The sequence below is a fragment of the Amphibalanus amphitrite genome, unplaced genomic scaffold (genome assembly GCF_019059575.1).
Source record: "Amphibalanus amphitrite isolate SeventyFive unplaced genomic scaffold, NRLGWU_Aamphi_draft 000154F_arrow, whole genome shotgun sequence".
NCBI lineage: Eukaryota > Metazoa > Arthropoda > Thecostraca > Balanomorpha > Balanidae > Amphibalanus > Amphibalanus amphitrite.
This window is the reverse complement of record NW_024881649.1, coordinates 168,156-194,831: the sequence shown is the minus strand read 5'-3', so window position 1 is coordinate 194,831 and position 26,676 is coordinate 168,156. Positions and strand designations below refer to the sequence as shown.

Genomic DNA, 26,676 nt, shown 5'->3' with positions numbered 1-26,676 from the left:
TGAAACACCTCACCGGCGTCCGGTGGAGGTCGAGCGGGCACCGGTTGTCGGAATGGGTACCGGGTGACCCTGCCCCACCCGTCTGAGCCCCGCCCAGCTGTACTACATGAAGTAGTCGTGCCATTCGGTGTCTGTCCATACACTTATCCCTTCAACACAGCTAAACTCTTGCCCCTTGGTAGTCGAAATGGCCACAGTGGACCGTCAAATCGAATAGATAAAAAAGAAAATTGTCCGCTCGTATGACGAAAACATGGATAAATAGCCTCCTTTATAAGAGTGATGTGTTTGATGTGTTCAATAAATAAATAAATAAATAAATAAATAAATAAATAAACAAATAAATACGCAATTGCACGTGTTATACCGCGTCCAATGGTTGATTGCGGCAACATGAAAAATAAATCGTTTTTGAAGTGAAACATTTCATATAGAAAACGCCCCTGCACGGCTCTTTTTGCTGGGGATATCGTGAATTTTTTTCTTGAAGAAGACGCAGTAATGTATAAACATAAATGGAATGAATATTAAGATTATAAATCTATTAGATAAAAAAGCAGCATGAAATACAAGCACAGACATCTTGGAAATAATAGCCGCCAATGTCATGAAAAACATGTAACGTCTCAATACTTGCCATTCTCATGATGCGGAAGAGAAGACGTCCGTATTTATCAACAATGTATCCCGTCGCTACCGGTCGCAGGGACGGGATGTAAAGCCGACTGGCTGACCTGATGTTCGGCCCCACCCGTCCCAGCCCCGTCCGTCCGGTACAGCATCGTATGACAGCCAGTAACTGGTACCGGTATGGTAACTGGCACCTTACCGTTACTGGTAGCATATGGTAGCGGTCTCATCCCAATGAAAAGTGATAGTGGAACGGGAAGTGGTGTGATTGGTTTGTACAAAACTAGTGCGCGTTTAATGAGGTGACATGTTTGGCAGTGACGAGAAGTGGCAGCTCACATCTACACTCTCCTTTTTATGGTGGTAGGTGGAAGCTGGTGATGAGATCGGGAGCCACTAGAACAGGTCACAGGCTCTGACTTCCGGGTGGAATGGCGATCAAAACCGGGCCCTGCTACTCATCACCAGGGCTGTCATATGATGAACGATTGCTTCAGCTAGAACACTTGAGACAGAAAACAGAAATTCAACGATTCGTCACAACGCTTGCAAAACCAGATAAAACGCTGAACTGCACTGAGTGCACAGTGCACAATGCACATCACTGGTGATAAGTTTCTATGCGAATCTGCAGTCTCTCGCGGGCTTCCGCCTATCTCAGTCGGGCTATTGTCTTATGCTTCCGTGCAGTCTCTTCGCTCATCTCGGTTTTGCGGTGGTGCTACTCTCTTATATCACGTGCAGTCTCCACCCGCTGCCCTCTCATTTCTGTAGTGGTGCTACTCTCTTTTGCTCACGTGCAGTCTCTTGCCGCTCGTAGTGTTATTGTCAATAATGGTCATGTCACACGCTCCCGTGCAGTCTCCGTTCGCTAATTGTTTTCCCGATGTGGTGTTAGTTTTATATGAGCACGTGCAGTCTCTCGCCGAATACCCGCTCTCGCCCCGCCGGCTCGTACACTGTTGTCATACTTACGCTTGCCTGCAGTCTTCAGGTCTACGCAGACTCGGGGACATGCTATCGTAAGATTTCAATTCCTTTGCCGGTGATAGTTTGAAGAGCAGCTGTGTGATGTTATGACTAGTGTAACTACGTTTTTATAACTACGTTTTTTATCTGAGCTAACAGTACCAGTAGTTGAGTACTTATGAGAAGCGTTAGGTTAGTCCGTGGTTGCATATCGACTTCAGCATATCAATGCGCTGGTTCACCCGACCGGTTCCCCCCCAAAAATACTGAAATTTCATCCGTGACCCGTGTGGTACTTGGAAGGAGATATCACGAATAAATACATTTAATGTCCGTCTGCAAGTGCGTTTGAGTATGCTTAGATAGCTAGATAGATAGATAGATAGAATAACTTTATTTCGTTTAGCAAGACACGTACAAAAGCAATGATCGCCAATAGGTGCAAAAGCATTTTGCCTAAATCGCAGCACCTTTCGGCTCTTAATGCTATCGCCCGAGTCGGATCACCTCACCGCACGCACGCCCGCGCCGCACCCGCAGCGACCGCCGCCCCGCCCGCCCGCTCCGGCCGACCCGAGCTTTTGTAGCGTAAACTTACGAAACTCCTTCGTGCGTGTGAAACCGCCACATAATCACAAAATAAAAAGGTATTTGGCTTGTTTGTACATATATTCACAATATCGAATATATATTCGCAATGTTTTCAGACAGGTCGATCATCCATTCACACTATGAGAAAGGCCAATATCTGGGATCAGATAGGCAAAGAACACAACACGTCCAAATCACCTTTTTTAAAGAAAACAAAACACTGCTTCGGATATCGATACAATTCACACAAATCTGCCAAGTGTTTGACAATTTGTCAAATTGTAGTACATTAATGACTGAATAGAAACCAGTTCCATCGACACATCTGAAAGACGCGTGAATGAAAAAAGACAAACCAGTGATGTCTATATAAGAAAACCGGTAACGTTTTCATGAAAACCGGCTTATTTTCCAGCAATCGTTTATCAGGCACGACCCCCTTCCCCCCCCCAAACGAAACCGCAAGATACCTACACCAACAATATCGCCAAACATTTGCCACTTCGCCCAACACCGCGCCAAAAAACGAACAAATCCGCTCACACCGCCAAAATTCCGCCAAATATCAGCCAAACAGTTGCAAATTGACAAGAAAATCGCCTAAATAATCGTTAAACATTCATCAGGAACCACTTATGACCGCCAAGAACACGCTCAACATTCACATGACAAACCGAAAATCGCCAAAATACACACGTGTACAATATTCTGCGACCAACCCCACCTCTCATTGTACAGCAGGTCGGTGTGTGCACATCAGCGCTCCAGCGGACGGCTGAGTAACCTCAGCTTGTGCCGTCGGCCGGCAGATGGCAGGCGACTCGCCGGCTCGGCGGAGGCGGGCGGGCGTTCAGCCATAGAGGTGCTTATCTTTGGCCACCTCTTGTGTGCGGCGCACAATGGCGGCGTTTCTGGCGCGAATTTTGCGCAGGTGGCTTTCGAGCGGATCTGGCGCAGTGGCGGCAGTGACGGCGCGGCCTAACGCGACAAAGACAAACATGGCACGGTCAAATGGGGTCGATACAGATTACAGAACGAACTCCGGGTAGGGGAATCGAGACTGCTTCCAAAATCCAAATGCACCGTCTGTAAAATGTCGTGTAAAAATGCATGCCAAATATTGGCGAGGTCAGCCTTCAAACAATCACACCTGTAGAGAAAAGGCAAATACATCTGACAGAGCTAGCTACATCAGCCGCCTCCAATGGACACATAGTCGACCTGTGAAAGACAGAATACTAGGGAGGGAATTTGAACAAAGTAATACAAAGACCTTATGTGGATTCTTTGCTGGCAGAAAATATTGAATCCCTGAGGGTTCGATAAGTCATCAGAAGCTGTAAAACGACGAGCAGTTTCATGAAGGAAAACATATCACTAATCGCACAGCACTTCATATCGTAGTGCATTACCACAAAATCCACTACATTGAGGTTACCATCGTAGTGCATTTGTCGGAATGCACTACGGCGTAGTGCAGAGTTACCGTGCCGGGATTTCCGAGTCGGCTCCGTCACCATGACAACCGATGAAATATCCAATGGCCGGTCGGGCGTGATCGTCCGACTGCCATCGACTCTTTCCTGTGGTAAATACCCTACACGGGAAGTATACATATTATAACAGCAAAGTAACGGCCATCAGGATGCATGCGGGATTTGAGTGCTAGAGGGACTATAGCCCGGCAAACGCCAGAAAGAACAGAACTGAAGCGCCTTAAAACACTTCATACGTGCATGGATCTTTGGAGAACGCACATATGCTTGAGAGTAGATTTGATATTTAGACTAAAGAATATTTGAGATTTGAAACTACAATATTGAGGATAATCCTCTCGGGCGTATAGGAAGTGATATAGAGACACGTGCATCAGTAACCGTTGCACTTTAAATCCGTCCTGTCTTATGTTTGCCAGACTATAGTAAGCAGGCCAGCGATACACAGTAAAGGATACAATAGACAGAAAAACACAGTACAGTTTCAGAGGCGGGCGGAGCATGCCAAACGGCACAGAGGTAGAATGGCTTCGATCTACGACACAACGCGCATATACGAACAGCGCAACGACCATCACAGCCTCGAACACGCTCATTATCAATAACATAACAGTGTATCACATGTGACATTGGAATCACATTGAAAGGCACATATTCAGTATGTGGAGTGGGCGCGGATTCAGATTTCAGAGATACAACTATATGCAAGATATGGACGGTAGTCAGTGTGTACGATACACATATTCCTTCCATGATACTGATAACAACATATCTATGATTATAGTGCTTTCGATGATAGATTGCTGATGGGAAATCAGTCATTTTATGGCACACATTGAATAAAAAATTGCACGAAAATCAGATACACATCAATAAGTTCAGATAGACAATACATTCTACAATCATGCAAAAAACAACAGCAACAAAAGACAACAACACTATTGTTATATTATGGTGATAACGTTATATTATGGTCAGTTCCATCAAAACATGCGATGTCTTTCAGACACATTTGATGTGTTTCGACAAATCGAACATAAAACCGCCTATTTCATAAACGTGGAACAAGATCTGAAATGCTGTCTAGAGCAAGAGATCCTTGACATGGCACGCTGATTAGCTGATAAGAGATCAGCGGCAGCTTCATAATCGACAGCCACAGGCGGAACTTAGCTCAAGACTAGACGAATATGGCGCCGATGGCACATAACTTGTAAAGCCCGACATCCAGACGTTTCCATAGCATGTGGCATAAAGGAACGTATAAAACACACCACAATTTTTTAAACATTATACGTGTTCTGTACAGCGCTTAGGTTATTTTGATATTTGATACTGGATAACAATGCACTGTTAGTATTTTTTAGGTGTTAACTGCATAGCTTTTGACCAGCTTTTTGAACTCTGTTTATGGTATAAGCGGTAGGCCTCCCAAAGCGGAAGAGTACGATGTACGAAATACGACACGCGATTATACGATAAGATACGATAACACGATATAGCATCACTTTGTACACTGGTAAAATGACCAGATTATGCAGTTATAAGAGATAAAACAAGAAACAGAACAGTAACATAAGCCCCAAAAGCAAGGAATATGCCTGATAAAGCAGATCTTATAACCAGATCCGAATGAATAAGAGATCAAACGCATCCATTTATAACGCTGGATGAATGCTCATTATTTGGGAACTACGATATCAAGCAAAACGGCTGCTAAAAATGGCGTAACCTTCGCCATCGCGATATGGAATCTTAGAATGACATAATTCCATGTCTTATATAGAATGGCAAGGGAGTAAAATGGTAAAAAATCTACCTTATCCACCTCTACTGCTCTGAGAGACCAGAGCTGCTTAATAAATATTTGCAGCTCTTCACACACTTAAAAAAAAAAACAATCACAGGCATTTTACAAACATCACAGAATACCCATCACATTCAAAGTTCTCCCCCGTTTCTTCCCAAGCCGTGCCTTCATAGTCGTAGCTCCGACGGTAGCGACGCCTTCCGTCGAGTCTCCACACTCTGAAAACAGAGGCGTGCGTTGTGGCTCACCTCCGGTGTCGGTGGCGCCATCTCTTGTGCCCCGTTTCAACTTGAGCTTGCGTCGCCCGCCGCCGGAGTCGGATGTTGAAGGTTTGTTCTGAGATTTTCCGGCGCCCAGACGCGAGAAGACGGACGACGTCGGACGGACGGCAGAGACATCTACCGGGGAACATAGGAAACAGTGTTAGTTTGAGGTAGGTGCACTGCAGGGCAAGGCTAAACACGATTGAAAAAAAAAAACGTGACGGCCATTATATACCGTGAGCCAATCACGAAAGGCGAAAGCTATGAATTTCACCTGCCCTGTTCCGTCGTTTAATCTATCCTCAGGACAGTCAAATCCTTCTCCTCCACGCCGTAACCCCTGATCCGGGCTGGACAGGTAACTTTATCTCATGCGGGCTGCTCCCTTGGAGCCGCGGCACTGCTGCTTCCAAGAAAGCACACCAGTAGTCGGGTGCAAAGAGTGCTTGGGGGGCTGGGCGGCCTATCCACTGGATGGGATCAGTCCCGGTGACTCACTAGTGACTAGGATGACAATTCCTATCACCCTTCCGGCTCTGAAATGGTCTTGTCAGACCCATAGGACCTAACCCAACAAAACAGAAAACAAATAAAACAACGTCACCTGAATATAGTCACTTCTGAGGCAGAATACCTAAACGACGGACGTCCCAAGGTTCATGACAAAATGACGTGGCCAAGCCCTCCGCTCATTTCTCTCTCTCTGGGCCCAAATCATCGACCACGTTTCCCCCATTCGACAGCTTTTTCGCCGGAACAAGCAGCTATGAGTTGAACTTCTCCCCGAAAGCAAAACACTAGACTGGATCCCCCTAAATAATTCTCTTCCTTTCATGCTTGAATAATGTTGCTGAATGCTGAATGCTTGTATGATGATGCCCTGTGGGCAAAAATTCACTGACTAGAATATAATACCTCACATCCCCCTTTTAATATTTCTTTATCCGAGGAAAAGTTCACCAATTATTCTACACTTTCATCTGCTTATTTGGCTCACCGGTCGTTTCGCTGGACTCCTTGCTCTTCTCCTGCTGGCCGGTCTCCGTTACTCTGCCGACGACCACCACCCGCCTGCCGCCGTCTCCTCCTCCCTCTGCTCTCCTCCTCCCTCTCTCCCTGCTCCGTGCTCTCTCCCGGGGTCGGCCGGCCGGCCGGCGGTCAGACGAACTACCGCCAGCATCGGCTGAGGGGGGGGGGGGGGGCAGGGTCAGTGTTATGTCAGATGAGATGATATTCGATGTGAGTTTTATTCTCAAGAGCCTGGCTCAGCGAAATAATGACTGAAGGGATAGGGGAGACCCGGGAGGTAGGTATGGGCCGGTTTTGTGAAAAGGCAATTTTCTTCCAGTGGGCAGTGGCTGCACCCGGTTTTTCACTCTGTGCACGTGAAATTGCCTTTCGCCTGCAAAGTGTGCCTGTTATTAGGCATCTGGGATCAACTATTTTGTCTCGAGATAACTTTTAATAAATCATGCGCTTTTTCGATCCATTAAAATGCACCGGGAGGTATGGGCCATGGCCCGGGAGGCATGGGCCGGTGCCATGTTTCATATCCTTTTCTAGACAATGAGAACAATACTCGTAGCTGGTGTCTACCTTGATCTCTCTTAAAGCCCAGGAACCGCATAAGCGGCGAACAGCTTACTTCATGGAGGTCACTTGGGCACATATGTATTTTGGTAAACTCAATCATGCATCATGAAATAAAATATATAATATTTTTCTGTTGGAATGAAATTTGAAGCTAAATTTTCAACCTTGCGCGACAAAAATAAAACTTATTGAAGATGACACTCCATGAAAGCATCTTTTTATTGATTTATGATCAACGGGGGTGGGTGGCCCGAACCTCCCGGTAAGGACGCCAGAATTTGCGTAGCATCTCAGCTCATAATCTTGCAAGAAAGCTTCAAATTGTCTATCCAGCCTTAAGCTGCATGCTTTAATTTTAATGTTAGCATTGGTCTGGCATCATAAAACGAGCCTGGTTCAAAATTATCACAGATTTCCTGTATGTACAGTATTTTACTCGAAGAGGGCAAAAACGCTTTATCACCGCTCATTGCCAAAGAAGACTGAGGAAGATTTTGAAAATCACGTGGGTTGTATAACGGAATGGCTGCTACCAGTTTACGCGGTCAAATGTGTAAAAACACGCAACACTTCTTCAAAACTGCGATGGCCCATACCTCCAGGGGGCCCATACCTCCCGGGTCTCCCCTACGTAAGATTATGAGACCAGCTGCAGGCGAGATTCTATCACCAGCTTTTCACGATCTTAACATGAGTTTTACTTTTCATCGATAACAGCAGGATAAATTAACGCATTATCTTGTGCAGTACAACAAAAAAGACGACAAGAAGAAAAGCTGCAAGCAATGGAACCAACAACTTGACACAAGACTGAACCATGAGCACATTCACGGAAAATCACCGTCACTTTAGAGTAACTGATGAGCTACCAAAGACCAACAAGATGATGATGATGATGAATTGCGGTTTTTGGGCGCCCGGACTACAGTGGTCATCGGCGCCCAAAAGACCAACAAGAGCAGCACACCGTAGCTGCTACGGCCTTCAACACGCTGAACAGCCTTCAGACGCAGACCCACCTTTGGTCCCGGCTGTGCTGGCCGCTCCACTAAAGGCCGGGCCGGCGGTGGGGGGCGAGTCCAGATCATCCAGCTCCCTCTCCATCTCCAGCAAGTCGTCATCCAGCCCCAGATCCAGTGCGTCGCCGGCCGACTCTCGGCGACTCAGCTGACGCTGCGGGGCGTATGGATTATGACGTCATTTACGGAAAATCGGGATACCTATACCAAAACAAATACCAGCAATACCAATGGAAAAATACCGAAACCAACTTGGGATTATCAGCGAAATACCAACGTTTTACCAAATTTACAGTCTCTTGTACGAAGTGAGGAGTCATAATACCAACAAAATACCAAGTGCAAAAGCCTTGATGTACCAAACACCAGGTTGGTATCGGTTTGGTATCGGTATACAAAAAAGTTGGTATCCGATTGGTATCTCTAGTACGGATAGTGACGCCATGACTAGTACTGCAGGCTTTAGTGGGAATGTGGTATCAGAGCTGAAGGGAAAATTATTCACCGAAGGTGCAGTTTTGCATGAAAAGGATTGCAAGGTGGATTTTAGAAAGAGTTCATGGTCTTTGCTGGGACCGCATACAAGTTGACCAAGTTTCAACGAAGTATCATTGTAGTCATGCATTGTCGGTTTATATACGAACTGCCTTATAATGCTCCACAATAAACAAAGCCGGGAAGTCAAATATGAACCCCACACACTGCCATCATACCGAGCTTAGCTTAAAACCGCAGGCTTCCTACTAAAACCAAAACCCAAGATCACTCCCACACTACACTGACACAAACACATATGACAGCATATTCAGACATATCCAAAGGACTTTCTCAACATCAACTGGGCAAATTACCGTTAAGCAAACCCAAAAAGTTGGCTAACGCCTAACACACTGCCGTTTCTTCACATTTTTAAGATATCACAGTGTAACCGACTGGCCATTGCTCCCCCCGATATTGCTCGATAGACGATAAGGCACATAGTCAACAAACCTTTGCGTTGAGCATGGCTTCCTTCTTTCTCTTCCTCTTTCCCGCCCTCCCAACTGTCGCCGTCGTTGTCGTTTCGTCAGCCGCCGCTGTAGGGTCCGGAGCTGCCGCTGCCGCGGGGGCAGGCGCGGCGGCGTTGTCTCGGAGTCGAATCTTCTGCGGTTTGACCACTACCGGGTTGTTGCGTTCAAACTTCTGTCGCCGTCTCATCACGCGCTCACGGTCCTCGCTGGATAACCTGGACAGGGAGGAGGGGAGGTAAAATTAGAGATATATCAACATTTTTACGTGAGTGCAGTTACAGTTCGTCTCGTCTAGGTAAAATAAAAGGATTTCAGTTTTGAGCTCATTAATATAGTGAACTCGGTTCATTTCATTGACTTTACTACCAATCGAATAGCAAAAATTTCCTTAACCCTCGCCCATGTAGGGGGGGGGGGGGTTGGTGCAACCCCCCCCTGAGGTTTTTCGGAAATAGTGCAAAAACGGCGGCGCGCAGCGCCACCAAATTTTGGGTACCTTATGGGGCAAACCTTGCGCATCTTTTGATAAAAAAATTTGACCGGGTCATGTCAGGTCACGGAGTTATGACGTCACAAAGGGAACAGCCTCCGGCCGGATTTTCACAAACTGAGTGCTAACGCCCGAGGTTTCCTGCCGGTGGTACGGACATCGGTTGATGGATCGTGATGAAACTTCCCATGCATGTTGGGGCAAGTATTGGCTATCATATGGTATAAGAAACTTGACCGGGTCAGGTCAGGTCACGGAGCTATGACGTCACAAGAGGAACAGCGTCCGGTACTATTTTTGAAAAGCGCCCGAACCACTATTTTGCTAATTCTTGTCACCTCAATGGGAATATGCAGCAATATTAGCTTCTATAGGGAGCAAATGGACCTTCCAAATCCAAAAATACAATCAGATTTCAAAAATTTAAATTTTGATTTTTCGAATTTCTGCCGCCGACTGTGACCTTGCCGACTTCCGGCGCTCCCAACGCGCCATTTTTAGAGCTAGGGAAACGAAATACATACCAAACGATAGAGAATTGATCAAGGAACACGATAGTGAAGGTTTCAAGTCGATATCTCCCACCGTTTTGCCGCAATCGCCGCGGAAAGTTGAAAAAAGTCTATATTTCAGAAAATTTGACCTTTGACCGGTCAAAAGTAGGTCAAATGTTGACCTAGGACCAAAAAATATACCACCAATCGCGAGATCTCGGCGAGAGCAATCCGTTGGTCTTTTCCGCTAAGCTCTACGACGCTCCGTTTTCAAACGCCAGGGGGGGGGGGGTCGCACCAACCCCCCCCCTGCATGGGCGAAGGTGGCAGATCGCCGTTTACGGGCGAGGGTTAAACGACTTCAGTCTCAAAACATCATATATACATTGGAAGCTATCTTGCTATGAGTACCTTGCTCTATACACACTATCTTGGCTCCTAAGCCACTAAACAGCTGAACCAGTATCTCATTTAGCGAAGGCTGAAAGGTGCTGGACACCAAGTTTTACCCACCCTTTGAGTCGCTCTTCGAACTCTGCCTGTCTCCGGGCCTCCTCCTCTTCCTCCTTCTTCCTCTTCTCCTCCTCTTTCCTTCTCTTTTCATCCTCCTTCCTCTTATCCTCCTCTTCCTTTTTCCTCCTCTCTTCCTCCTGTTTTCTTCTCTCCTCCGACCGCCTCCTATCATCCTCCCTACGGTTCCTATCCTCATCAACTCTCCTATCTTCCGTCCTCTTATCGCCTCCTCTTCTGTCGTCATTCCTCCTGTCCTCCAGCCTCCTCCTAGCGTCCTCCAATGGTCTCCTGTCCTCATCAGTCCTCCTCCTGTCCTCATCAGTCCTCCTCCTGTCCTCATCGGGCTTCCTCCGCTCATCTAACCTTTTCCTCGCGTCGTCCACCCTCCTGTCGTTAAACCGGCGCGTGTCCTCATTCCTCCTAGTGTTGTCCTCAGTCCTCCTCGTATCCTCATTCCTCCGTGCATCTTCATTCCTTCTTGTATCGTCATTCCTCCGTGTATCTTCACTCCTTCTTGTATTGTCATTTCTACGTGAATCTTCACCTCTTCTCGTATCTTCATTCCTCCTGCTATCCTCATTCCACCTCCTGCCACCGTCCTGCATCCTTTGTTGACCCTGCTCCCCCTCCAATCTCCTCCTCTCCTGATCAAGCATCCGGCGCTCCTGATCCAGCCTCCTGGCCTCCTCCAGGGTCTGCCGCATATCCTCGCCTCCTGCTCCTGTGTCTCCTGCCTCCTGACGTCTTCTGGCTCTCCACTGCTCCATCTGGAGCTCCTCCCATTGCCGTCGGGACAGACCGCCGCGGGCGGCTCGACGGCCGACGGTGGCGCCGGGGGGCGAGACGCTGCGGCGAGCGGGACGAGCGGCGGCGCCGGCACCCTGGGGGAGGCGGCGGGGGGGGGGGGGGGGGGGGTGAGTGGTCTACTCTAGTGACTTACAGTGGTGGTGTGAGCTAGAGGTGGCAAAAGGTGAAAATTTAGGTAATCAGACTCAAACCAGACCCGACTGGATGTTTCTGGAACCAGTTGGACCCGGTCTACGTTGGAATCGGAACCAGTTGAACCCGTTCCCCAAAAGTCAATTAATATAAACTATTTGTAGGTATCATTAGTTGCATCATGATACACAGCATTTTTCCCACTGGGAAATATTCATGAGCAGTACAGTGTGCAAAGAAACGTACATGAGCAAATGTTTTTTTTCCATTCACTTCATATTTTGCAATCATATGTAGTGTCCACTATGTATGGTTTATGGAAGGACCCGGTTGGACCCGTCAGAAAATTCCCAGGAACCGGTCTGGACCCATATGGGTCCAGACTGGTTCTTTGGACCGGGTCCTCGGGTCCACATTTTGCACCTCTAGTGTGAGCAGAAAAGTGTGGTGGTGTGACACATTCGGCGGGCCAGTTTGTCGTAAACAAATCACGTTACTTCACACTGACCAATACCATTGTGTACTGAGCTGAAACCGTAGCCTTCCCCTTACTAACACAGTGTGATCAAGCCCTTTCCCTTCCAATTCCATGTCTTTCCCTTTCCCTTCCTCCCTGCCTCTCTCCATCCCCTTCCCTCTCACCCATCTAAGCCCTCCTCTCTGCTACTGTATTGCCTCTCACAGTTTTTTTCTCCCGTTTCGTCCTTCCTAATTCTCACACATCTATGCCTCCCTCTCTCTTTCCTTCCTTCCTTCCTTCCTTCCTTCCCTCCCTCTCTCTTTCTCACACATCTGTCTCCCTCCTCCTCCCTTTCTCTACCTGTCTCCATTCTCTCCCCATCCCCTCTCACCCGTCTGAAGCCTCCTCTCTGCTGTATGGGCTGTCTAAGCGGCGCCGCCGCGCCAGGCCTCCGCCTCTCCGGACTGAGACTCGGTGTACGAATTCTCCGTCCGCCCTGAGGAGGGGGTGACAGACTGCGCCGGCGGCGGAGTGGAGAGCGAGACCTGTGGGTGGGGGGGGAGAGAGAGAGAGAGAGAGAGAGAGAGAGAGAGAGAGAGAGAGAGAGAGAGAGAGAGAGAGAGAGAGAGAGAGAGAGAGAGAGAGAGAGAGAGAGAGAGAGAGAGAGAGAGAGAGAGAGAGAGAGAGAGAGAGGGAGAGAGAGAGAGAGAGAGAGAGAGAGAGAGAGAGAGAGAGAGAGAGAGAGAGAGAGAGAGAGAGAGAGAGAGAGAGAGAGAGAGAGAGAGAGAGAGGGGGTTAGGTGAGCGAGCGAGAGTTGGTGCAAGTGAATGAAGTCCAGCAGTGTGGCCAAAAGATTCAACAATACCGTGTTTATTACTGAATAGGGAATCATGTAATAGGCAAGAGATGTACAAAAATAATACAACCTGTACTCCTCCCGTATTGATTGCGCGAGTTAGTGTACGGCAGCCCACCGACCCCGCACGCCATTAAAACACACCCTCGCTCCCTCACCTGGACCTGGAGCCCCGCCTCCCGGCAGTCGGCGGCGGTGACGGGGAGCCGTCCCTCAGGGGCAGGCCCAGTCTCATCCTCCTGATAAACTCCTCCTGGGTGAGGGGCAGCGGCCGCGGCGGCGGCGCTGGTGATCTGTGGCGACAGAATGAGGGTTAGAACGGAGGACAGAGGTGGCGACCTGTGGGTATCAGTTGTAAAACGAATCGCTGTGAACCTGACGCAAGTAGAGAGGTCAAATCAAATAAAGAGGTAAAAATTGAGACAGAAAATGTCTCAGCTCATCATCACATCATTGCATGTCGACATCACATCATCATACATAAGTCCCATCATCACTCGTCTATTCCTATCAGACCCAATACGCTCACAACAAATACCGAGACAATTCTACCGATCTCACATAACACCACGAACTCACCTGTCCCGGAGAGCAGTTTTCACAGGCGATGGTGACCTCCTCAGAGGCGATCCATAGCCTCTGCCCGGACTCCGACGAACCGGTGAGCTCCCGTAACCTCGAACCGGGCTCCTCCTTGCCGGCGAATTCCCGTAGCCTCTTGGCGGACTCCTGCGTGCCGGTGATCCATAGCCTCTAGCCGGGCTTCTCCGCGCGGGCGAGCCTCCGTAGCCTCTGAGCGGGCTGCGGCGAGCCGGGGAGCTGAGGGCCGGTCGTTTCGGTGACCCTGCGCTGCGGCTAAGAGGCGGACTGGCGGGTCTCTTGGCGGGAGGTGGAGAAATGGCGCGACGGCGAGACGGCATGGGAGAGGGATGACGACCGGAAATAGGTGACTTCCGGTCTCTCTGGGAACCGGAAATGGGTGACTTCCGGTCCCTCTGGGAGCCGGAAATAGGTGACTTCCGGTCCCTCTGAGAACCAGAGGCCTTTCGTTCCCTCTGAGAACCAGACACAGGTGATTTCCGGTCTCTTTGGGAGCCGGAAGCCTTTCGTTCTCTCTGTGAACCGGAACCCGATGACTTCCGGTCTCTCTGTAAACCGGAAGTAGGCGACTTCCGCCCAGCCTCTGTTGCGCCGGTCCTCCCATTGCTCCTATCCTCGTTCCCTCTCAGTTGTGTAGAACTCCCACCCACCCCATCCCCTTTAGCCCCACCAGGCGCCTCCGATCGCGACTTCCTCCGCTCTTTTCTCTTCTTCCTCTTCCCCTCTGCCTTATCCGCGGGATTCTCCACGAAGTCCTCAAACTCTGCCAGCATCTTATCAAAATCGTCCTCGCCCAGACCCATATCAATGACGTCAGCGTCCGATTCGTCTCCTGATTGGTCAGCCGAGTCGTCACACGGGGATTCCCCGGACGCGGAGGGTCGCGCTGCTGATTCGTCACGTGTAGGAGTGGAGGCGGATGAAGCGACATCAGCGGGGGATGTCTCGTCTCGGGTAGGGGTAGCGGAAAGATCTTCGGCATCTTTGTCAGCATAGTCATCAACATTGCCGGCGGTGTCAACAGCAGCTTCGGCGCCAGCGTCGGCATGAGTGGAGGAGCCGGATGATTTTCTTCTCACGGTTGGTTCATTCAGATCGGTTTCAGCCGTGGTGACGTCATCAGCAGTTGTAGTGACGTCATCATTCGTCCCCTGCCGAAAGGGATGGGCGAAGGAGTTAACATGCGTTCCGAGGAAAAAAGAAAGATGGTAGGCATGCACATAGACGTGCTAGCAATTTAAGAGGCAAACACGCAAATAAGTGTAATAAGTGTTAGTTCGATTCGATACCTACTAACCGAACAACTGAACAACTGTACATACCTTCTAAGATACTAATTTTCCTGTTAGTTAGACCTATACCTACCTATACACAGTTAAACCACTGTTCAGACACTCGGTCGCACACGACATTAAAAAACAACACAAACAAACAAACAAACAAACACACAAACACACCTGATCGCCGGCTGAGTCGACCTCTTGTGACGTCACCCTGACGTCATCATTGGTCATCTCTTCCTCCTCCTCTTCCTCTTCGGAGTTGGAGTTGTCGATACGGGCGAACTTAGCGCTCTCTGGGAACAGCGGGCAGCGAGGCACAGTTAGAGACTAGAGTGGCAGGTTTTACACATCAAACGACTGCAGAAACGGGGCACAGCTGTTACAGTGGCAGTTTTACACAACGAATGATAGGGAAAAATCCGACTTCGAAAGACGAGGAAGAGAGCCGAGGGACAAACTGTTCGAGTGGAAGGTTTTACACTTCGAACGACGGGGAAGGGATCTGAAGGGCACCGTTAGAATGGCAAATTCTACACATCAAACGACTGCAACGACGAGAGACATAGTTAGAGTGGCAGGCTTTACACAACGAACGACAGGGAAGGGAGCTGTTGGTGACAGAGTGGCAAGGTTTCTTTGACATTAAACTGGGGAAGAGTCTAGAAACATCTTGAGTGGCAGGATTTCACAAGAAAACTCGACCACTTAAGACACATTTGTACACAATAAATTAAAAAAATGCATTCAAAATCCACATGACGTTTAAGCAATGAAACTTTTGCTTTTTCTTACGTTCTTTTAGACAAGTTCGTTATTCTAATTTAGAACATACGGCAACACATAGCGCACAAAAAAAAAACGGGAACAAGAGGAGCAAGACCCCACGACGGTAGTAGCCCCCCCCCCCCCCGACGCCGTGATGGTGACACAACTCATAACTGCCACGGCCCGACCTGGGCCTCGTTTCATAAAGCGAGTCCGCAACTTTCACTGTTTTTTGGGCTTGTATTGCAAGCGCCTGTGAAGCGATAAATTTACTTCCTCTTCTCCCTCCTGTTCTTGCTTGCAAGATAAATAAATTCAACGATTCAAACTATCGTCATCGCTTCACATGCACTTGCAATACAAGACCAAAAACCGGCGTAAGTTACGGACTCGCTTTATGAAACGAGGCCCAGGTTGCTGTAGGCCAGCCGCGACCAAAGACTGGATAATTCCCCTGTTCTTACCTTTCTTGTTTGCACTCTTCTCAGGTACTTGATTTGGTCTGAAACGTGTGCAAAACAAGGTTAAAATCGCGAATGAGAGCCAAACAAATACAATAACGAGGACATTTCTCCTGTGTTATTCCACGAACTGCCTTGTGATTTTATTCTGACGTTGTGAGCCCGTGAAAAATGATCCGCAAACCGTATTGAGCACTTTCTAAATGAACCAGAATCTGAATGTGACAAAATCAAGACTGAGACGTTTATGAGCTTTCGCGATATTCAGGAAAACTTTGTACGGAGTCCACTTCCTGTTCACCTAAAAAAACACGAATGAAATATTTAGGCCCTCCATTGAACAATCAACAAAGCAACACTCCAACTATAACAACAGCCGTAATTACGCATTACACTAAAGGATGCGAGGTACACACTACTCTACACATCTAAAGCTACTTTATAAGTCCCTCTAAACATGAACTGACCTATGGCGAGCCTGGTAACGGATGAAATATCTGGGATTCAGGAGACGAAAGGCTGAGGTTCGCCAGGGAAAGAAGCTGCAATGTAAGACATCGGTCAGGATATTGTAAGGGAAAAGCTGCAGTGTAAGACATTGGTCAGGATATTGTAAGGGAAAAGCTGCAATGTAAGACATCGGTCAGGATATTGTAAGGGAAAAGCTGCAATGTAAGACATCGGTCAGGACATGAGAAGGCTAGCTATGAAAGAAAAGGGTAGTAACATCAGAGTCGATATTCCATCAATATATAATAAAGCTCATCAAGGAAAAGTCGATATTCCATCAATATATAATAAAGCTCATCAAGGAAAAGGCTGATATGTAAGACTACATTTCAGGCGTTGGAAATAACAATGACACAAGTGACAATAGAAAATGGAAGCTTGGCGCTGCTCGGTCGCAGCAGGCTGCGAGCATGCTGCTATTATTTCTTGGCTGCTCATTGGTCAAATTCACGTGGTCTATGCATTTGACCATTGAGAGGCAAAGAAACGCCAGTAATAACTTCCTCATATGGGAGAATTATCGACAGCATGCTGATAAAAACAGCGACCGAACAGAGCTCTGGGGTGGACAATAGAAGCGATGGAAGCAATGAAAGCTATGTGCTCACCCGTCTGATCGCCGCCGTCGCCGCCCCCTGTGTGCGGGTCGGTCCCCGGGGTCCTCTGTGCCATCCTCTCCACCCAATGGTACGATGGAGATCAGCGTGGATGTCGAGCCGGCCGGACGACGTACCGGAGGCGCCGGCAGCTGTGGACGAGAGAGAGGGAGCTTAGCGAGCATAGCGTACAGTCTGTCTTAAAAGTACCGCGCGAAGTAACGGTGGATCCATCAACCCTGACCGAGGAAGAACTGCTAAATTTGAGTCACCGAAGCAATGGACATCCTCGTCCATTCCCCAGGTCAATTGGTTAGGTGACTTGTTTATAAATGTTTGTTTATAAATGTTTGTTATAAAATGTTTATAAATGTTTCCTGTACACACTTGTACAGGACTTCTCCACTCCTACTCTAGTACCGGTACTGCGTGAATACAGCTGTTTCAGGCTGCACTGATATAGTTTGATTTTTTTTTTTAAAGCCAGTCTGATCGCTTACAGTGCACAAATAAGTAAGGAACGAGTCGAGCTATGTATTACAATGAATAGAGAGCCGAAAGAAAGATCAAGATTAAGATGAAATTTTTAGCTCGCCAGTGTTGAAGGTATGGAGGTTTCGCGAGGGCTTTTCATTACAGCACTTTGAACGATTACACAGGCTTAGAAATCGGACTATAACACCACTCTCCTCTAATTTACCAAACAACTCTCCTGATCTCCCCTCATCTATGCTCTCCCTCCCTCCCTCCTCCCAGTCCCCTCTAAGCTCTCTCCCTTTCCCTTCCTGCTCTCACCGACCGCCCCTCTGCTCTCTTACTCCCCGAGCTCTCTCTCTCTCTCTCTCTCTCTCTCTCTCTCTCTCTCTCTCTCACTCACCCTCTCTATCCTGGGGTGCTGCGCTCCTCTGCCTGCTCTCGCTCCGTGCCGCCCCCTCCTCCACCTATCCCCCTGCCTCTGTCCCAGTCGAGACCCAGGCGGGAGGGAGGGACGGATCGGCGCCAGACCCGGGGGAAGGTACGGGGGAAACCCGCCCGGCTGGGGAAGAGCCTGTGGTAGACCTTGGGGAAGAGCCTGTGGTAGGCCGTGTGGGTGAGGATGTGGGATGTGTTGCGGAGGGTGATGTGGAGGGTGATGCGCGGGCCACTGGTGCGGCTGCACCATCACAGGCACTGCCGGAGGCAGCGGCAGGGGAGGTGGACGAGAGAGATCCACCCCCATAGGTAGACCAACAGGCGCCGCAGGAGCCGCCGGAGGCTGGACGACAGCCGCGGCCGCAGGAGCCGCGCGGGACGTAGACTTCTTGGAGCGTAGAGCCGCCAGGCGCAGCGCCTCCAGGTCATCTTCGGAGTCCGAGTCAGACGCCATCTCTTGGCGGAAAATGGAAACTGAGCTTACTTAGAGCACCAGCAGAGTGTGGCACTGTGTATTGTAGAGTTCAATGAACCTGAAATAATAGGTCACATGTAAGTGGGCATTTTATTAGTGTTTACTGCATCCAAGTATAAAGCATGGGAGAGGAGCAATGGTTTCGCTTTCAATTATCATCCATTGGATAGCAGCTATGTGCTACATTTATACTAAATACTCACCTTTCCTCACCACACACACAGAAAAAATGTTGGGGCAATTGCGATAATAGCCTTAAATCCCATCTGCAAAATAGGTACACCTGAAAACCAGGTGGGCCCATAGGAGATCTCGCCCCTGTGGAAATTTGGTTGCTTTAGGTCAATATTTAGGGGGGTTTGGGGGGTATAAATGTAAAAATATCGTTAAAACAGGTCAAACGTTAACGCGGTTTACATAGGGTTTGTTGCAAGCTTATATCTCCGTCCGTGATGTTGCAAAAGATGCCAATGGTGCTTAACAATTTACAAAATGATCCCCTCTAAATATCTGAAGACCACTACAACGAACTTATCGCCAAATTAACGAGCTAGAGCCTCGTCAAATATGCTATGTAAACCGGGTTGTTGTTCGCTTATAACTTTTGATCTAATAGAGCAAAAATAAAAGAACCAGTAAACTCAGCACGTCCGTGCCGCGTTCGCATCGAACGGTTAACTTTGTTACAAGTTTAAGTAAGCTTACAATTTTCCTAATTTTCAAGTGAACTTAAATTAATTAATCAAGTTGAAGTTAATCTAATTGCATCAAATCGTATATCATTCGATTGGGCTGATCACAAGGAATACAATGACACCATTTTTGAAGCTCTAGCCTCATTGTGTGCGAAGTTATTAGCAAAAACGTAGTTTGACCTAATTTTGACCTCAGATGACCTGGCCTAAGTGCTTTTTTCAGCAAGCAAACACCGAATTCATCTCTAATGAAGCTAAAACAACACAAAAATGTTGGAATTGAGCATATTTTTACGATTGGAGCAATTCAGACAATTTTTTTAATTTGTCATGACCTTTAGATGACCTCAGGTCACCCGAACTATGAAAACCTGGATGGAGGTTAAACAACTCGGTGAGATTAGCATATCCTGACAGTTTGAATCGAATCGATGGACAACTCTAGATTTCATCGACAAAATAGCGTATTTTGAGTGCCATTTTGACCACGTACCGGTTTTTGTGACCTTGTGACCTGACCTGAGGTCACTGGAACACAAAACTCCTAGGTTACGTGTCAAATGGCTGCCCCAAGTTGTGTCTGAAAGTTGGTGGCCCTAAGTCTTACGGTTGTTACGCTATTAACGATAAGCCCAGCGATTCCGTTGCCGCTATTATAGTCCAATTTTACTCTGACATTGTACCAGCCAGGGTTTCGGAGTCGTGGTAGTGCTCTTCCGACTCCGACTCCGACTCCGACTCCGGGCTCCTGATCGACTCCGACTCCGACTCCGACTCCGACTCCGGGTCTGATACAAAGGGCAATGGTGCCTGCCAAAATTCCGCGTGATATGACGCGCCATGTTAGGTCTATGTACGCGCACCGGGAGATCGTTCCGGTTTCGTTCATGCGGGTCACCATTTCTCCCACGTGGACGCAGCTGAATCCTTAGAGACTAGCGGCCGGCGGCCAGCTTGAAAACCCGCCGAGAAGCACGAAGGTGGCCGTGTCATGACCACGGGCATCGCCATCATGTCGGTCTGTGTTTGTGTTAGGCACTTTTTGGAGCGATAAAAGAAGAAAGTAAATATACAGTTGTCATTAAGTCTTTGACCCTTGATAGTAGAAGTTATAACGCGAATATAAAATGCTTGCCTACTAAATTATGACAAAACTTGAAATTTGTAAGATGCAATGTTAGTTTTTGAAAACAAAAACAAGATGTGTGAAAAAAATAACTTGTTTGTGATCGCCGGAAGCAAATTTTGCCATGGGGCCACTGGTTAAAAACAACTGAAAAGTGATAGCACGGATTTAAACTTCAGTTAACTTTCCGGAGTCGGAGTCGAGGCAGCTGGACCGACTCCGACTCCGACTCCGACTCCTGGCTGCTTGCCACGACTCCGGGCGACTCCGACTCCGACTCCGACTCCGAAACCCTGGTACCAGCTTTGGTGACCTGGTGACCTGACCTGAAATGACAGAGACCTGATATTTTCAGGGAATGTGACAAAAGGTTGCCCAAGAGGGTATGACAAATTTGGCGGCGCACGCTATTTGCAAAAACCTTAGGAAGGTTGCATCAACCGCCTGGCCCGGCGAGGATTAAAGCCTGGGCAGAGTCAGGGCAGAGTCACGAAGATCCTCAAGAAGTGGGAGGGCGCCAGCGACGAACACCGACCCGGACAGGCGATGACTGAAGGAGACCGCCTCCTGGTCACAGACAGCGAGAAAGCGGAAGCGTTCAACGCCACCTACGCCCACGTCTCGCGCCAAGTGAGGTCGGCCAAGGTGGACAGAGCGGCCAAGAGGAGACTGCGCGAACTCCAGTCCCCGCAATGCAAGGAGTGCGGTAACCACCGCACGGGCTGCTGCGCGCCATTCTCCGAATCGGAACTCTCCCACCAACTTCAACGCCTTCATCGAAGAAAAGCTCCGGGTCCAGACGGCGTCTGCAACGAGCACCTCACTCACCTGGGTCCGGTCGCTCGCCGAGCGCTGCTCAGAGCCATCAACGCGTCCTGGCTGGAGAGCTCGGTGCCGAGGGAGTGGAGGCAGGCCCGGATTATCCCCATCCCGAAGGCGGGGAAGGACAAGCAACGAATCGCCAGCTACCGCCCCATCGCGCTGACGAGCCATCTCAGCAAGCTCGTCGAGAGGCTGATTCTAGCCAGTCTTCGGTACCTCGTCGACCGTGACAGCCTGGTCCCCCCAGAACAGGTGGGATTTCGAGAGAGGCGGTCGGTGGAAGACAGCATCGGCCGCCTCGTACAACAGGTCCAAGACGGATGGAACGCACCGAAGTCTCGCGGCAAGAGCCCCCCTGACGGTACCTGCGCTCAGAAGTATGTCCTCCTGGCCTTCGACTTTGCCCGAGCCTACGACACGGTCGACCACCGACTCCTCAGGGTCCGCCTGATGGAACTGGGGATCCCGCGCTGCTTCCACGCCTGGACCTGGCAGTATCTAAGAGACCGGCGAGCGCGAGTGGAGTTCCAGAGCGCAACTAGCGGCGAGCGGGTGTACAGGGCGGGCCTGCCTCAGGGCAGCGTCCTGTCCCCGGCCCTGTTCTTGTTATGGGCCGCCCCACTCGCCGCGGAACTCCAGAAGACCCCTGGCACCACGGCGTTCCTCTATGCCGACGACACTGCGGCCCTGTGCTCGGGCAACAACATCGAGGTCGCCAAACTACGCGCACAACAGGCAGCGGACGCGCTCGTCAAGTGGGCCCGCGCTTCCAAGATGGTGGTTGCCGGCCAGAAGACTCAGGCGCTGGTCCTGTCGCAGTGGGCCCGGGACGCCGTCAACTGCTCCGTCCAAGTGGCAGGGGAGACGGTCGTCGCGGGCGACCAGCTGAAGCTGCTTGGAATCACACTGGACCGACTGCTCCACTTCGGAGCCCACTGTCGCAGCCTCCGCCAGCGCGTGCGACCTCGAACCAACCAACTCAGACTGCTGACCGGGCGTGAGTGGGGGCTGGAAGAGCGCCAGCTGCGCATCGTCGCCTCCGGCTACATCCGCGGCGCACTGGAACACGCCGCCGCCGCCTGGCTCCCAGCTGCGTCACCGTCCCATATCATGCTGCTGGAGAGGGAGATGCGCGAGGCCGCCAGAGTGGTAACCGGCTGCCCCCGGTCCACTCCAGCACACGCCGTAATGGCGGAGGCGGGCCTCGCCCCGGTGGCCGAGCGACGCACGGCCCTGGCGGCGCGCCTACTGGCCAAGGCGCGCGCCCTCCCGGCTGGAGACCCGCTGCGGAAGGTGGCGGAGAGCCAGGTCCCTACCCGCCTCAGCACCGTGACAGGGTGGAGAGGAGTGGGCGAGGAGACATGGAGAGCGGCGGGCATCTGCCCTCCGATCGAGCCCATCCTCCCCCTGCCGGATCCACCATGGGAACCGTCACCAACGGTTTCCTTCGGCCTCGACATAGGAGCCGCCATCCCAACCGCGGCCAGCGACACCTGGAAGAGAAATGCGGCATCCCAGCACCTGGCGGCGCTCCCGCAGTGCGCCACCTGGGTGTGGACCGACGGCTCGGCCACCGACGGCGTCCTGAACGGTGGCGCCGGAGCCCTGATCGTGTGGCCGGACGGAGAGGAACGATCGGTCCGCGCCCCGGCGGGCCGCCTGTGTTCAAGCTTCCGGGCTGAAATGGTCGCCCTCCTGACCGCCCTCTCGTTTCTTCTGGAGAATCCGCTTCACGCAGACGACCCCGTAGTAATCTGCACAGACTCACAGTCCGCCCTTGCCGCACTCCGAGAGGGCCCGGCCGCCCAGCACTCCCCGCTGGGAGGGGCCATCTGGAGAGCCCTCCGGGGCCTGACGGCGGGAGGCCGGCAGGTCCACCTGCAATGGGTTCCCTCGCACTGCGGACTGGAGGGGAATGAGAGAGCGGACTCGATCGCCAAGGAGGCCAGCAATCTCGCCCAGGACCAAGCCCCCATCGACGTCCAGACGGCCCACCGGGCCGCCGCCAGAGTGGCGAGGGCCCGGACCATCCAAGCCTGGCCGGCCGGCTGGTTCCGCCGACTGACCGGGGACCGCCTCCCGCCGGCCGTGGCCGGCGGAGACCGGTCGGCGGCGGTGGACGTACACCAGCTCCGCGCCGGCCACTGGACCAGCTCTACACAGTGGCGCCACAGAGTCGGGCTGGCGCCCTCCCAGCTGGCGGGGTGCGAGCAGTGTGACGATCAACACTGCAGGGCTGCGCTCTGCCCCGTCTGCCGGGAGGAGGCGGACACCCCTCAGCATGTCCTCCTGCGCTGCCCGGCCCTGATGGCCACCCGACACCGACTGCTGGGATCCATCAACCCCGACCTTGAAGAGGTGCGGAGCGGCGCCATCGTGGCGGCCCTGGGGGCCGCCCACAGGTCCCTACAGAGCCGGACGGCTACGTCTCAGCTGTGAGACAGAGGGACCAACAACAACAACAAGGATTAAAGCCTCGTACTGGGCGTCTCTTGTCATAAACTCGGTCAGAACTGTGTACAATCCTTCATAGAAATGCCACACAAATATAAGATTCATGCAGGGGTCAGTCAAGCATAGGTCAGGGCAATGTTGGAATTGTGAATGTTGGTCCTGGTCCTGGAGAATAAAATCTGTCCAGAGAACCGGCCAGTTTTTAGAGCACTCAACAGGAAATTCATATATTTGGCATACTAAATGTGACAGTGGATAAAATGTGTACTCTAAATGCTATAACTGCATGTTTTAGATGTAATATTAGCAGTTTTCATCACAGAAGCTGGAAATTTAAGAGATTTCAGGTGCCAGAGCATAAATTTGTAAAGAATAAAATCGTTTGGACCCAGCTGGGACCAGCAATGGGCCTTGTTTCCAAAATTGGGTCACTGTTGAGGTTAGGTCAATCAGGTCTTCAAATAATTTCAAAATCGCCAAATATATCACTGAAAATCAAAACTGGTATATACAGCAGATAAAGCATGTTTGATAGGAAGTTTTAGGTGTAGAACACAATGGTTACATTCATTTTCTCATATGAGTGTGTGTTACTGTTGTGTCAAAAAAGATCAATAAAAAATGCATGCCCATGCCTCATGGTCATGAAGTTGTCATAACAAATTACCACGATTCAGTTTAAGATGTTAGAAAATGTAGAACAATAATAGGAAAACGATGCAAGCCATTTGATTGTTCATTGTATTGGCAGTCTAATGCCATGTACAGTATGTCTCTACGTTTGTTCTGTAATTTTGTTTTTTAACATACACCATTTTTGGCCAAAATTTGAGAACTCAGCGACGTCACTAAAACCTTGATACCTATCTAACAATTCTGACCAATTTTTTATAATTTGTTAAAATGAACTACCTTCAATTAAGGGATGGGGGCACTGACGACTTTTGGTCCCATTCTTTCCATGCAACACCCATAGGCCATAGGGCTAATGTTAAAATACCAAATTCAAAGGGGGGCATGGTGCCCAGCCCCGGTGCCCTCCCCATTCCGCCGCCTATGTAACCTCCTTGTCTGTTTGCACCCTCAAGATCTAATAAACAAACAAAATTACAATTAGAAAGAACTCCAAGCTTGTGAGTTGTGAGTGTGACTAAAAAACTTTCTCCTTCAGCTTGCTTTCCACCCTGTCTCCCTGTTATTTGTCATGAAACCTTCAAAATTTTGGATCATGAGAGTCCCTGGGGTATTTGGCACTGTGTATGGAATTTTTCAAGTCTGGCAATAAACTCACACCACAAAACACACCATGTAGTGCATCCGCACTGACAGCACCAACAAGAGCTCTGTTCACACCCCGTTTATATATCAGCAGGCTGCAACCATGCTGCTGCTTCTTGGCTCCTCATTGGTCGAATTCAATTGGTCTATTCGTTAGACCAATGAGAGCCGAGAGGCCAAGCCGTGCCAGCAATAACTTCCTAATATGGGGAAAACCGAGAGCACACTGCTATAAAAACAGCGAGCGAACAGGGCCCAGATGAAAACACCATCGAGATTGCCATGCTTCACTTTGAAATCTGGGGCAACTGCATGGCTGACTCAAAGTTCAATAAGTTCATTTTGATTTAAAAAAGCATGATGAATGATCTTCTTTGTCTCATTCACCCATATTACCCCATTCGACCATGGCCATTTACTATTTTCCATGCAAAAAGTTCAAATAAAAATGACATGCCAACTATGACGCAGCTGTGACATTTGTAGGACAGAGGTAAATGTGCTGTAACGCGATACCGAATTAAGTAAATAGCTTGATAACCGCCTTAAACTACCATAAGCCTATCATAATCTTGAAAATACCTTAACAAACATGAAAACAACCTACGACCTCACCGTGGGACAACACAGAGCCGTTTGAAAACAAGTCGTTTCCTGTCAACTGAAACCGGTTTCCTTTAGTTGTTTTTAGTGATGCTACCAAACAAATATGGTATCAATATTCCTCTCTCATGATCGGCCCACCATAAAGTAATCTTGGTCCGCCCGAGCCGAAGTGATTCAGATTCTCAGTGTTGAATCGTGAAATACTTTCAATCGGGATAGAATTCCGACAACTTTGACTTCTCCATTTACAGTCATTGTCACATAACTTTTTGGCGATGGCTTCACGTCTCAGAACACTTTCATTTTTCTTAACAAAACGAATGGCATACTTACACCTGGCCCTGCCTCTGCTGTAGGCATCAAACACTGGGCCATGCTTAGGTTTCCCTGCTTCTTGCCAAAGTCGATACAGGTCTTTCGATTCTTTGTACAGGTCAGAAACATAGTAATTCCATCCAGGGACACATTTGAAAGACTTTCTGGCCCTAGCATCGTTTACAAAATTTTCTGCCTGCAAAAGGGCGCGACATATTTGTTCGTACAGCGCTATGCACTCTGCCCTGTGTTCCTCTGAAGTGCAGTTCGGGTCAGAACATGTTATGCCTGGTGCATCAGTTGCAACACTAGTTAACAAATCCTTACATTTATCAGAGTATATCTTAAGAGATTCAGGAGATAACTGGTCCCACTTAGTGCTACCTTGCACATCGTTTTGAACCGCAGTCATCTCTGGTAGCTGTGTGATATCCATTTTGAGCAATAGCGGCAAATGATCACTTAATGAGGGCTGATCGCCAATTTCCATATCAGAAATAGCAGCATGTGCATCGCTACTGGCAACAACATGATCCAACCATGATTGAGTACCCCAAGCGTCGCTTACATACGTAAAACTGTCGCCAGGTAACATCGCCTGTGATGATAAATGAAGGCTGTTAGAATCACAAAATTGCACTAAGG

General features: G+C 49.5%; 1 protein-coding gene across 4 annotated transcripts; it reads right to left on the bottom strand.

The window, feature by feature from the left end:
• Positions 1 to 2,249: 2,249 nt before the first annotated feature.
• LOC122383087 (serine/arginine repetitive matrix protein 1-like) lies at positions 2,250 to 25,821 on the bottom strand. 4 transcript variants are annotated; one of them, XM_043369206.1, is made up of 15 exons: positions 25,726 to 25,778; positions 18,226 to 18,793; positions 17,361 to 17,500; positions 16,710 to 16,784; positions 16,246 to 16,283; positions 15,191 to 15,309; positions 13,713 to 14,884; positions 13,292 to 13,426; positions 12,669 to 12,822; positions 10,879 to 11,759; positions 9,362 to 9,596; positions 8,372 to 8,525; positions 6,757 to 6,942; positions 5,745 to 5,894; positions 2,250 to 3,168 (listed from the first exon to the last, which is right to left on the bottom strand). In XM_043369206.1, the coding sequence occupies exons 2-15, from the start codon at positions 18,712 to 18,714 to the stop codon at positions 3,041 to 3,043; spliced, it is 4,056 nt and encodes a 1,351-aa protein (XP_043225141.1). In that variant the 5' UTR covers positions 18,715 to 18,793; positions 25,726 to 25,778; the 3' UTR covers positions 2,250 to 3,040. The 4 variants fall into 4 exon arrangements, with proteins under 4 accessions (XP_043225141.1, XP_043225143.1, XP_043225140.1 ...); XM_043369208.1 differs by lacking the exon at positions 16,710 to 16,784 and having other exon boundaries at positions 25,726 to 25,821; XM_043369205.1 differs by having other exon boundaries at positions 2,250 to 5,894; positions 25,726 to 25,793.
• Between the last annotated feature and the right edge of the window lie 855 nt (positions 25,822 to 26,676).

Excerpts from the sequence above, each read along its gene's own strand:
- LOC122383087 (XM_043369205.1), bottom strand. The coding sequence starts at position 18,714 with ATGGCGTCTGACTCGGACTCCGAAGATGACCTGGAGGCGCTGCGCCTG. Across the intron at positions 14,885-15,190 it reads TCGACTCAGCCGGCGATCAG|GGGACGAATGATGACGTCAC; the intron begins GTGTGTTTGTGT and ends CCCTTTCGGCAG. Across the intron at positions 12,823-13,291 it reads AGGCGGGGCTCCAGGTCCAG|GTCTCGCTCTCCACTCCGCC; the intron begins GTGAGGGAGCGA and ends CCCCACCCACAG.